The 14541-nt window shown below is 36.6% G+C and overlaps 1 protein-coding gene across 5 annotated transcripts in view; it reads right to left on the reverse strand.

Moving 5' to 3' along the window:
- The window catches only part of LOC139448012 (uncharacterized), a 165344-nt gene that overhangs the window by 65138 nt on the left and 85665 nt on the right, over positions 1–14541 (reverse strand). For 4 of the 5 annotated variants that reach the window (XM_071229515.1, XM_071229514.1, XM_071229513.1 and 1 more), the window contains 2 exons: positions 13447–13505; positions 4234–4299 (listed from right to left, as the gene is read on the reverse strand). In XM_071229515.1, the coding sequence (XP_071085616.1) occupies positions 4234–4299; positions 13447–13505 (125 nt within the window). The remainder of the gene's footprint in view (positions 1–4233; positions 4300–13446; positions 13506–14541) is intronic. The other variant, XM_071229517.1, reaches the window with a different exon arrangement.

Here is a 14541-nt window from a genome sequence, read left to right on the forward strand (position 1 = left end):
GGCTACTGTAACATTATATCGTTCATTTTCAACAACATCATCAACAAAGGCAGGTCCAGAATTTAGAAAATTGGTGAGTTTTTGGCAGTGTTAATTATTTTAATGAGGGCTATGAATACGTGTAGCCGCGATGGGGTCCGACGGTCTCGGCTGGGATGCATGTAGACATGCTATGGTTCTCGTTGTCAAAGGCTCAGTGTATCCAGCAAGGTATTTCGATTTCTACATTCAATGTTACATCCGAATATTAATGTGCATTTACTTACGCATTTAGGACCTCGGTAATCTGCTCCCGACGACTACTCCTTGTTTTTAGCAAAACAGCGATCGTGTCGCATATGAACTCCTTCAACAAGTTGCTCCCTCTGCTCGGTCCAATTCGGCTTCCTCTTGCCACCATCGAGATTAAACCGTCGTGTCTCGTACGTTGACACTCATGTGCAGACGGCGAAGTGTTTACGGTTCAGTGTTTACATTGAAAACAGAAGTCAAATCTTGCGCCAAGGCCGCTTACATCACATAAAAAAACACAACTGAGATCAGACTTAAGTCCTGAATTAAAAACTCAGCTGAGATTTTGCTGAGTTTGATTCGAGAAATGCAGTTGAGTAAAAAACTCAGCTGAGTTTTTTTTGCAAACTCAGTTTGAGATTTGAGTAAAAACTTAAGTTTGTTTCGAGAAATCGGGGCCTGATTGGTCAATCTCACCTTCAAGCATAATAATGCATGATATTGCTTGACGAGAGGCCATTATCACGCTCGTTGTTAGGTGACGTCATATTGTTGTTCAATAGTGACGTCATCTGGTTTGTTCTACGACGTTTTCACATTTGTAAAAGTGGGGTAGTGATATTTGTTGTGTGTTGATAACAGTAAATGTTTTAAAAGCGATATTGTTGTTTATTCTTATTTGATAACAAATTCTATCCATTTTAGCTATAATAACGGCAGCGCTTTGTGTCAGAGCATAATCATTTGCAGACGTTAATGGAAGAACTATATTAAATACTGGATTCTCTGAAAATGTTGGTTTTCATTTTGTTTGGATAAATACATCAGCATGCAAGAGTCTTGGATTGTAGAGAGGTACTTATTTGATCTGACAAGTTTTTTTACTCTGGCGCCCTTGGTTTTGAAGCTGTCCTATTGTAATGATCGCAAAACAAAATATTTCAGGCAAATGTCTCAGCAAAACTGACAGAAATTTACATCATGAATATTAATATTCGTAACACAATTTGGTTGTGAACACGTTTAGATAATGAACATGTTTTGGCTTTAAACAATTCCAAACATGTGTAGGATATAGACATATGTAGTGATCACAGCACGCTTTAATTATCGGATAAGGGAATAAACACGTCTTTACAACAGCGTGACCTATTAAACGTCTTCTGATGAAATTACATTAAGTATCTTGGGGCCTAATCGGACTGAACACAGACCACACACATCTGATGGAGACTATGTTGAGAATGTAGAGGGAAAAGGGCTTCACTTTGAGCAAAATGCTTGCTTTAAATAGCAAGATCTGTGACACTATGAAGTGGTGTATAGGTAGATATAATACTAGTCTATATATCTTGCCACGGAGATAACGAATCGCAAATGGGGTGTACCATTGGATAACGAAATGTTATCCATTTTGTTATACGCTGATCATATTGCGTCGTTAGCTCCAAAGGATACATATCTCCAACAAAATGTTAGATATTGTAAGTACTTGGTGTTTAAAATGGCGTATTAGTATTAATGATGACAAAACCAAAATTGTCCATTTTCGGAGGAAATCTATTGTTAGATCATGTTATCAGTTTTCGTGTGGCATTACTCACATTTCTTATGCTAGCACTCATGGTTATCTATGATTGTGTTTACACGAATATTTAGACAAACATAAGACCGTGAAAGAACAATGTAGCTGCCATAGAACAGTGCTATCTCCTCTGTACACTAAGTATATTTATTCTGATGGAACGTCATATGATGTTTTTACGAAGTTGGTTGAACCAGTTTTGTTTACTGGTTCCGGTATATGGGGCTTACATAGTTTGAAAGAAGTTGTTGTGCAAAATAAGGCTGCGAGGATGTTTAAATCAATATGCTTCTGTTCTTGCAAGTAGAGGGGATATGGGCTGGTGCTCAGGTTTGGTTTCTCAGAAAATAGAATGTTTCAGATATCTTTTTAGACATAAAGTTTAAGTTGATTTTAACTGCCCGGGCCAAGTCGGACCGAACACTTGTGATGGGACTCTGTTGAGGGTAGGTATGGGGAAATAAGATTCACTTTAACCAACATGTCTGCTTTAAATACGATGAACAGTGACATTTTAAAGTTGTATTTACTTAGATATAGTACTATGCTATAGATGTAAGTGCTGTGCCGGACAGATGGAAATGTGTATCATGATAGTTGGAAGCATTGGATACATTTCAAATCATATTTCGTTTAACGATTGCTGCTTTACATATTGCATGGACCTGTTGATGTATGGGCCTACTGGTGTATGGACATATTGATGTATGGATGTATTGGTGTATGGACATATTCATGTATGGATGTATTGGTGTATGGACATATTGAAGTATGGACATTCTGATGTATCGACGTACTGGTGTATGGACATATTGATGTATGGATGTATTGGTGTAAGGACATATTGATGTATGGGTGTACTGGTGTATGGATGTATTGGTGTATGGACAAATTGGTGAATGGGTGTATTGGTGTATGGGCATATTGATGTATGGACGTACTGGTGTATGGACATATTGAAGCATAGATGTACTGATGTATGGACATATTGAAGTATGGATGTATTGGTGTTTAGACATATTGAAGTATGGGCGTAATGGTGTATGGACATATTAAAGTATGGACTTACTGATGTATGGGCATATTGATCTATGGACTAACTGGTGTATAGACATGTTGATGTATGGGCCTACCTGTGTGTGGACATATTGATGTTTGGACGTACTGGTGTATGGACATATTGATGTATAGACGTACTGGTGTATGGACATATTGATGTATGGATGTATTGGTGTATGGACATATTCATGTATGGACGTCCTGGTGTATGGACATATTGCATTGATGTATGGATGTACTGGTGTATGGACATATTGATGTATGGATGTATTGGTATATGGACATATTGATGTATGGATGTATTGGTATATGGACAGATTGATGTATGGATGTGCTGGTGTATGGACATATTTGTGTTTGGGTGTATTGGTGTATGGGCATATTGATGTATGGATGTACTGGTGTATGGACATATTGAAGCATAGATGTACTGGTGAATGGTCATATTGAAGTATGGATGTATTAGTGTATGGACATATTGATCTATGGACGTACTGGTGTATGGACATATTGATGTATTGGTGTTTGGACATATTGATGTATGGATGTATTGGTGTATGGGCATATTGATGTATGGATGTATTGGTGTATGGGCATATTTAAGCATGGATGTACTGGTGTATGGACATTTTGATGTATGGATGTACTGGTGTATGTTTATGTAGTATGACACTGAATTTGACTAATGTTTCCACGCGCATGTACACATTGTTGTAATTCTATTATATATCTCAAAATTTTAATTATTATTCTGCTTAAACACAAATCTTCCCGGTGGCAGACAATGTTTATTTAATGATTTCTACCTTTAATCAACAAACGTACCGATAGCGGCCAGCAACCAGCTCCGCACAATTCTCATTCCGAGTGAGGAAAAGCATTTAGGTGAGTGAGTGAGTATGGTTTTACGCCGCTTTTAACAATATTCCAGCAATATCACGGCGGGGGATACCAGAAATGGGCTTCACACATTGTCAAACATTGTACCCATGTTGGGAATCAAACCCGAGCCTTCGGCGTGACGAGCGAACGCTTATAACCATCAGAAAACCACATCTCCCCCTTTCCTTTAAAAACACGTACATGACTGAGTAATGAATAATACATTTCCGGCGTTTGCAAATAAGTGTAATATTCTGTGATAAACACCAGCGTCAGTACATACTTGCAGCAAGTAGTACACCTGCCAATGATAGACGCCACTACCAACAAATACTTCCAGTAGGTGTTAAATCCAATGATTGACAGTAACAACAACAAATACAATAGGTTAAAATTCGTGATTAAAGCCAGTTCCAACTTATATTTACAGTGGGAGTAACATCCAGTGATTAACACTAGCAACAATGAATACTTACAGTAAGCGTAATATCCAATGATAAACACCAGTGCCAGCATCAGACCAAACCTCCAGGAAGCCATTGCTGTAAAAATAATGTGAATTATTTTCAGTAATATATTGATATTTGCTGAAGTGAGCCGGTGGTTGTTCTTTTAGGCCGCATTTAACGGCATAATATAGGGCCAGTCAAACCAGTAAGGTCCAACGCTAAGGGGTACAATGACAGAGAGACTGACCACCCAATGCAATGTAATGCTTCTTATGACAACAAAACCCTGGTTACAAATAGTAACCCTGGTCCCCAGAGGAATTTAATAAGTATGATTCGAGGGTGGTTGTATTCTGAAGAACTTTACTATTGATTTTCTAAATATGGAAACCAAGGTCAAAAGAAGAATGATTTTAATATTAACTTTAAATATACGTCCTTACAGTCACAGTTGTCATATATGTGCTCCTTGTTTCTAATGGGTACACAAGTGAGTGAGCATGTTGTTTTTACGCGCCTGTAGCTATATTTCAGTTATATCACGCCAGGGGACACCAGATATAGGCTTCACACATTGTACCCACGTGGGAAGTGACAAGCAAACACTTTAATCACTGGGCTATCCCATCGCCCTCGGCGTACATGGGGAGTGCTTCTATTTATCACACAGGACTCCCTGAACATCTTTCTGAAACGAAATGTACCACAGAGCACGGGGAACGTGAGCGCAGGATGGACAGAAAAGGAATGAATGCATTGTGTGCACCAACCCTCAAATGAAAGGCTACTCATGTTTGACGTTAATTTGCATACTATTACCAGGGACAGTCTCTATTTTTCCATAAACGTTCTTGTTCATATCCAGTCTAAGAATTAAAAACATTTACTTATTAGAATTTAGGTGGAACTACATGAAGATATATACATCCTGTTATTGTCTTTGAGGCATTTCCACTAATAAAGAATAATTTCCTAAATTGAATAAGCCTTTGTCATTTTCATAATGTGTCCTGTCCAAATTTCCTATTTCAAAATAGTGTAAGGAAGGGAGAATGTGTCTTCGTGTGATTTAATATGACAATGTGCACCCAAAAACTGGAAAATACCCCGCCATGAAATAATTCCTATCGGCTAACAATTGCCTTAATGCCTTATTATCCACATTTTGTAAAATTATGATGCTGCTATTTAACCCTTTCAATATGTCTCGTAACTGAACCCAGTCCTGTATCACTATTTACTGAAGCCACAGATATGTATAGTATATTTGTGAATAGTGATGTATACACTATTGCCTAGAAGTTCATTCCCTTTAACAGCATGGGCAACGCGTGACACCATTCGTGGGTAACCTGTTGAACACGGGTGTGCACCCCGTTCGCCACTCGTGTGCAACGCGCAACACACTCATTAGAGAGAGAACAAACATTTGACCAAAGGAGGACCCACATTAAGCTGAGATTGGAAGTAGTAATAAGGAGAGCATTTTTTTATATTGTCATTTTTTTATATTTTTATATGATTTACGGCAACCATTGTCTGAATTAACATTTAAAGGCGTATTACCCTGGAGCCATGTCATCTATATGTCTTGAAACATTTAATTGGCGTTATTTATAAGATGCTAATCCTTATTGTTAATCCCTATTTAATTGTACATCGACTGTCTGCCACCCTGAACGTGTTGTGCAATTATGTCACTGATGAATTATTGTTTACATTTACTTACTAAATGTCAATTGACCTTTGCTATATAAGCCTTGATCCAGCACCATGGATGAAAAGACAGAAAAGGAGAGGGAGAGAGAGAGAAAGGTCTTACCCTTAGCCTAGCTAGGGTTAGGCTGGGTGCTCCGGGGCACCAAGACAACAACCACTACCACCATGTGCTGACCTGTCACATAGTGTCTTTTGTATGTATATATCTACATGTATAAAGTAAAACTGTAAATACTGCAAGCCATCGTCTCCAAGTTGCCACTTCCTACTGAGAACCATACGTCAGCCCCTTGCATATACGAGTATGCATTTTTTTCATTAGCAACGTCACGTGTGTCTGCAACGCACGTTCACCAGCGCGTTGTTAATTTCCTGACGATTTATGATATGTAATTGCTGATGTCTCATTTTCAGATGTGATTTTGTTGGAAAATATGAGTACCTTTGTGATCACTTTCTTCCAGCTTATTTATACGACCATTGGCTTCTACGTGTTCTTTTGCGATGGTGTTAAGAGAATACATGATCCTGGAAAATGTTAATTTCATCGTCAAGTTTGTGGCAATTGAGACTCTAGGGAATGTAATTCTCACAGTTTGTGATATTAAAAACTACATTTGATTTTTAAAATATTACAAATGCTATATAAATATCAAGAAATATAACATGATGTCATAAATCAAATTTGAAATATGAATTCATTCTTTGGAATCAATAAATGATTTACCGATATCATAAGATAAGATATAAATAGTTACAAACGGCGTCTGATATGGTGTTACTTTTGGTTTTATTGAGTAACGCGATTGCATCACGGTTATAGTGTTAATTGCTAGTCTGTTCCTGTACCAATATTTCTTTCATCTTGTTAAAAACTGTTTAAAAATGTCAACTTATAATTAACTATTATCTATAACCAAGTAACAAATACCAACCCGACCTGCGTTTATTTATCTCTCGAGCGTTATCATAATTAACATCTGTCTAAGTGGATATGCTTCTACTAGAACATCGTACTAATTACGGAATGACACATCATCTCAACGCATTTACAAGTTAATCGCTTGATAATCAAGGAGTCTAGCTGTCTGTGAGCGTGGCTGAGTTAGGTTACATGTAAAATAGGAATCGTTAAACGAAATAGGATTTGAAATGTATCCAATACTTCCAACTATCATGATACAAGTTTCCATCTGTCCGGCATAGCACTTACATCTATAGCATAGTACTATAGCTAAGTAAATACCACTTTAAAATGTCACTGTTCATCGTATTTAAAGCTGACACGGTGGTTAAAGTGAATCTCATTTACCCATACCTACCCTCAACATAGTCACATCACAAGTGTTCGGTCCGACTTGTCGTCAAAAACATCTAAAACCTCACGGATGTATCATGAAATGTGTTTACATATATAGACTTGTATCATATCTACCTAAATACCACTTTATAGTGTCACAGATCTTGCTATTTAAAGCAAGCACGTTGCTCAAAGTGGAGCCATTTCCCCTCTACATTCTTAACATAGTCTCCATCAGATGTGTGCGGTCTGTGTTCAGTCCGATTTGGCCCGAAGATACTTAATGTAATTTCATCAGAAGACGTTTAATAGGTCACACTGTTGTAAAAAAACGAGATTATTCCCTTATCCGATAATTAAAGCGTGTTGTGATCACTACATATGTCTATATCCTACACATGTTTGGAATTGTTTAAAACCAAATTGTGTTACGAATCTTAATAATCATGATGTAAATTTCTGTCAGTTTTGCTGAGACATTTGCCTGAAATATTTTGCTTTGCGATCGTTACAATAGGACAGCTTCGAAACCAAGGGCTCCCAAGTTAAAATTTGTCAGATCAAATAAGTACCTCTCAACAATCAAGGACTCCTGCACGCTGATGTATTTATCAAAGCAAAATGAAAACCAACACTTTTCAGAGAATCCAGTATTTAATATATTAATATGTTTCGATTTGAAGATATTAGCAATATAAGGTTGTGTGACTGATCATTTCAGACTAATTATTGATTTCATTGCCCTAAGAAATGTCCCCATACACCTTTGTAAATTTAATATACCAATTGTAACGACAGTTGACTGTTGCTGATAAGTCGCGTAAGAGTTGGGTATGGAAATACCAATATTCAGTAAATTAGTGGCATCACTATTTGCACTCAACATCGTTGATGGTGCAAAACTACCTTTGTTTCTTTTTAACATAATCATTTGCACCATTTTTTCCTTAACTCACTTGTATTTTTCAGGGCATTATCAATTGCAGAAGCCCGAGTTCTTCCATCAACTGCCCGGCAAAGGAGGGCAGTGGAAAAGACAGAGGGCTTCTGCAAATGATAATGCTCTGTCAAAAAGCGTTGCCGTTATTATAACTAAAAAGGGTAGAATTTGTTATCAAATAAGAATAAACAACAATATCGCTTTTAAAACATTTACTGTACACATTTACACACAACGAATATCACTGCCCCTCTTTTACAAATGTGAAAACGTCATAGAACAAACCAGATGACGTCATTATTGAACATCAATATGACGTCACCTAACAACGAGCATGATAATGGCCTCTCGTCAAGCAATATCATGCATTATTTTGCCTCAAAGTGAGATTGACCAATCAGAGAGTAGAACTACTAACCCTATACATCAAAGATGATTGTTGCTGACCAAATATGAAACGGTGTACCGTCAGTGACCAAAACCCAACTCACATATTTCACATAACAATTCTGGTATAGAAATTCGTCATTCGACACTGTTTTGTGTTTTAATATCTTTAATTGTGATGTGCCAAGACATTAATTTTCAAAGAAACCACGTTCATGACTTTATTAATAATTATAGAGAAAAAAAACTTACAACGGATGTAACTGATTTACAAATAGCAACGTCATAGAATATAATATAGGATGACGTCACAAACACGAAATTAACATGCAATTAACATCACATTGTTATGAAAATGCTATCCATGTTACCTATAATACTTGTTTAAACGTTCACATTCAGCGCATTATATATTCAGTTGTTACATTAAAGCGTTGTATCGGAAAGATATGTACTGGTCCTGTCGTTTATACGAGTTGTAAGTGTCAAGTTTTCATGTGCGATAAAGACACCAAATAATGTAAATTTTCGGCATGATAAATTCGTTATTGTGTCTTTAGTTGCCGTTTACGCCAGGCGGTTTAATGATAATTATATCCATTGTAGCTATAATAAAGACATTTGAACTAAAATAAGATTGAAGTGTTATCAAATTATTACTTCATAATTCAGGTGAGCTACAGAGCAAAGGGTACTTTTTTGTCTATTTTTTTAAGCAATAAGCACAATCTCATAAACGAATTTGCAACATTCACATCTGCATACCTTTTCCACAGTGGTAATACGTACTCAACATTAAATCGAGAACTTAACGTGGTCTACTGTGTAGTGATTGTTAGAGTATATGAGCACAGCTGGTACACGCCTTATAAGACTTAAGTATTAAGAAGGTTTATTTTTTGCATAAATATCCAACTGATTATCCAGAAACGTAAAATGTATGGATCTAGGATCTGAAGGTTTACAAATTAATATTGATATTTCAGAGGGGCCTATTTCAAAGTGGAACATTTTGTAGATGGTATTATACAGACAGTAGTACAATCTTGGCTTTTGATGTTGGAAATTATGGAATGATACTGCAGAATGTTGGGGAAAAGGGAATGGTATAGTAGTATGTTGGAGAATATAGAATGGTATTGCAGTATGTTGGAGAATATGGAATGGTATTGTAATATGTTGGAGAATATGGAATGGTATAGTAGTATGTTTGAGAATATGCAATGGTATAGTAGTATGTTGGAGAATATGGAATGGTATTGTAGTATGTTGGAGAATATGGAATGGGTATTGTATTATGTTTGAGAATATGGAATGGTATTGTAGTATGTTTGAGAATATGGAATGGTATTGCAGTATGTTTGAGAATATGGAATGGTATTGTAGTATTTTTGAGAATATGGAATGGTATTGTAATGTATTGGAGAATATGGAATGGAATTGTAGTATGTTTGAGAATATATAATGGTATTGCAGTATGTTGGAGAATATGGAATGGTTTTGTAATATGTTTGGGAATATGGAATGGTATTGTAGTATGTTTGAGAATATGGTATGGTATTGAAGTACGTTGGAGAGTATGGAATGGTATTGTAGAATGTTGGAGAATATGGAATGGTATTGTAGTATATTGGAAAATATGGAATGGTATTGCAGTATGTTGGAAAATATGGAATGGTATTGTAGTATATTGGAGAATATGGAATGGTATTGTAGTATGTTGGAGAATATGGAATGGTATAGTAATAAATTGGAGAATATGGAATGGTATTGTAGTATGTTTGAGAATATGGAATGGTATTGTAGTATGTTGGAGAATATAGAATGGTATTGCAGTATGTTAATGAATATGGAATGGTATTGTAATATATTGGAGAATATGGAATGGTATTGTAATATATTGGAGAATATGGAATGGTGTTGTAGTATGTTGGAGAATATGGAATGGTATTGTAATATATTGGAGAATATGGAATGGTATTGTAGTATGTTTGAGAATATAGAATGGTATTGCAGTATGTTGGAGAATATGGAATGGTTTTGTAATATGTTTGGGAATATGGAATGGTATTGTAGTATGTTTGAGAATATGGAATGGTACTGAAGTATCTTGGAGAGTATGGAATGGTATTGTAGCATGTTGGAGAATATGGAATGGTATTGTAGTATATTGGAAAATATGGAATGGTATTGCAGTATGTTTGAGAATATGGAATGGTATTGTAGTATATTGGAGAATATGGAATGGTATTGTAGTATGTTGGAGAATATGGAATGGTATAGTAATAAATTGGAGAATATGGAATGGTATTGTAGTATGTTGGAGAATATGGAATGGTATTGTAGTATGTTAATGAATATGGAATGGTATTGTAATATATTGGGGAATATGGAATGGTGTTGTAGTATGTTTGAGAATATAGAATGGTATTGTAATATATTGGAGAATATGGAATGGTATTGTAGTATGTTAGAGAATATGGAATGGTATTGTAATATATTGGAGAATATGGAATGGTATTGTAGTATGTTGGAGAATATAGAATTGTATTGTAATATATTGGAGAATATGGAATGGGATTGTATTATGTTTGAGAATATGGCATGGTATTGTAGTATGTTGGAGAATATCTAATGGTATTGTAGTATGTTGGAGAATATGGAATGGTATTGTATTTTTATGGAGAATATGGAATGGTATTGTAGTTTAGCTTCCTATGGTTGATAATACAGAACGACTTGCTGTGTACATCTTGTGCTTGTCTTTATTTGTTACTTTCTTTGTTCCAAGGGTAGTTACAATAACAAGAGTAAAAGTGGTCAGTCACTGATTGGTAAGGACTTATTTATCAACAGCTATTAGTCAAATGACGATGTGTGTACACAAATCCAAAGGTAGTCCACCAGCTAAATCATAAAGTACAAAACCTCGTCAAAACTGCGAAAGCCAAAACTGCAAATAAATTTGTGAAGAAATAAATCCAGATCAGATGAGACCCTACTGTCACTTTACAAATCACTGATTACATCCAAATAAACTATGGATGACAAATATACATCACCCTCAACTCATTATTAAACGATAAACTAAACTCAATCCAATACCAAGCACTAAGGTTAATTACACGCACACAACGGGGCACACCACGCACATCACTGCAGGCACTTACAGGCGAAATCCTCCTGGATCTACGCCGAGAACTTACAATAAATTACTGGGCCTCCACCCAAGATAATCCAACAAATGCTTAACAACAGCCTTAGCCCCAAAGGGCTCGAAGCGGTATCTCGAAATAACCCACAATTAGTACCAATTTCACACCACATACGAGGACCGCCCATGTGGTCGAGAGGTAGAGCGTCCGCCCGGAGAGCGGCAGGTCCGGGGTTCGATCCCCAAAAGACGTTAAAAGTGGGTACGTGTTGTTACCCTGTCTGGCGCTCGGCATTAAGGGGCTAAAACATGGACTGGTCGGCTCGGAGTTAGTATACTGTGTCTGAGTGGGGTATTCATGTTAAACTACGGCATGGTATCTCAGTGAGCTAGCACTATAAATAGGTATCAGTCCGTACAAGCAGCCACACACATACATGTGCATGCACGTCGCTATATAAGTGCAATAATCTTGGACGCGACGTTAAACCCCATTTCACCTCACCTCAACACATACTAAATTACTCAAATACTCACAACCTAAATGATTTAAACTAAACACAGCACCAAACGACTCTTTCATACCCAAACTACAAACCCACACATTCGACATATCTCTCTCCACCAAACTAAATAAAGAAACCGACCCAAACACCGCTAAATCCACCACACAAGCATACATACACGAACAATGGCCAAATTGGTGTCACATATACACAGACGGGTCCTTTGACCCGGACTCAAAACGCACGGCATCAACATCAACACACCTACACAAGAAACAAACTCATATAGGCTTCCCACTAACCAATCAATCTTCACAGCCGAACTAATGGGGATAGTAACAGCCCTACACAGCGCCCAAATGGGGAAAAAAACCTAAACTAATACTAACAGATTCATTAAGTGAGCTCCAGGCTATAAAAAACAAAAACACAAAAAAACGTCCTCAGCTAATACTTCAGATACTTAAAAGCTACGACAATCTCCGTAAACTAGGCAAATATATAGAAATAGTTTGAATCCCTGTCCACATCGGTGTGTTTGGTAACGGACATGCCGACGAAGCAGCTAAATCAGCACTAAAATTGGAAGAAGTAAGCATCAACTTTTCAATATCTAAAAACGAAATTTGAAATATTAATTATTAAGGAAAAAATCTTCCATAAGTGGCAAAACAATTATCAGAAATCAAACTGCAAACTAAATCACCTGCTACAAAGACCACTCAAAAACCCCAAAATCCTTCCTAAAACCAAAAATATCGACAGGGCAATAACCAAATTACAAACAGGCCACACTAATCTCAATTCACACCTACACCAAATTAAAAAAAACCCATTAAACCGGTTACTGCCCAAATTGCAACCAAATAGAAATTCCTGAACACGTAATACTACATTGCACACATTACAAACAACACAGCACAACACTAAACTACAACAATCAAATGACACTAGCAACTCCACTAAACCCCTTAAAAGCTTACAGACCTATAAAGCACTAGGCATTTATCTAATCAAAACAGGCCTACTCGGCCGCATTTAGGAGAGAGAGAAACAAAGACACCAAAAAACACAACAAACAAGTACCAATAAAACATAAATAATAAATCTATTACAACACACAACCTCACAAACTCATTTAGATCCTCCACCTTATTAGCATGGCATATTTCAAAATTCAAAATTTCCGCCAAAATTAATTAAGCGACCATAGAGCCCCTCCAGGTTGCCTTACCTTTCGGACATACCTTTCTCGACCACATCACTGAACGGCTTGTCGGGTCCGTGTGCGAACTGCAAAATATACGCATATGTCGGAAAGCGCTGGTTAAAACCAAAACTAAGTAAGTAAGTCAATTGACGATAAATTACATTTCAACGAATACAGCTTAACGTCCCAAACCATGGAAGTGACAGCTAGCGTACGTGTTGGAACTCGGGTTCAGATTTAATCTTTCACTCATGTTACAAATTAACCTATTGCATATATAGGTTCATGATCTATTTCGTTTATTTAGTGCAATTCTGTCTTTTTTTTCTTAATTTCAATATTATTTTTGTTTTCCCATGAACAGTAATACCATCATAATATAATAAATACATGTACATGTGGGTTGTCGAGGAGCTTACATATATCTAACTGAGAATGTCAAATTAGTTTGCAAATAGTATTGTGTAAAATAAATACACACATGATTAGCTCTGGCTGTGAGGTAGGTTTGTATATCTGACATTGTTTTCCAGGGTTACCAGCAATCGGACATACACCCACGTGTATGCCAGAATAGACAGGTGAAGCGGTAACTATAAATGCCGCTTCATCAATACCCTACAGTTATATTTTAGTACATTTACGTTTTTAATACCTGTCGAGAATATTTGACAACTTCACCTTACAATTACTTTTTTCTATCTGGATCTAGACGGAAGTTCTTGCACGTGCTAATGATTAATTGAACGCTTTCAACAAGTAACACCTTTATTCAAGTTAGAGGCCACATGCCCACATAATATAACATTACAGGAATACAATTACTGATAAAGTGACTTATACAATTCCATTGCATTCAATATGAATTTTGATAGCCGTACAATAGTAGGTTTATGATTAGAAGACATCAGGCGAACAAAGGATTCCAGTGACGGACTAACAGAGTATTTAGGATCAATGTATCGATTTCTTAAATCATTAAAAGCAACTAGACTAATGTTTAATCGAAGACAATATCTAAACAAGCGTCATTCTGGATCGATGCCATTGCGTCTGCCCATTTCGATCCTCAACTGATGACAGCCACATCTAAATCTTGACAGCGCTGGTTTCAATAGT

This window comes from Haliotis cracherodii, unplaced genomic scaffold, assembly GCF_022045235.1.
Source record: "Haliotis cracherodii isolate W230 unplaced genomic scaffold, xgHalCrac1.p SCAF_7, whole genome shotgun sequence".
In the NCBI taxonomy this organism is placed as follows: Eukaryota; Metazoa; Mollusca; class Gastropoda; order Lepetellida; family Haliotidae; genus Haliotis; species Haliotis cracherodii.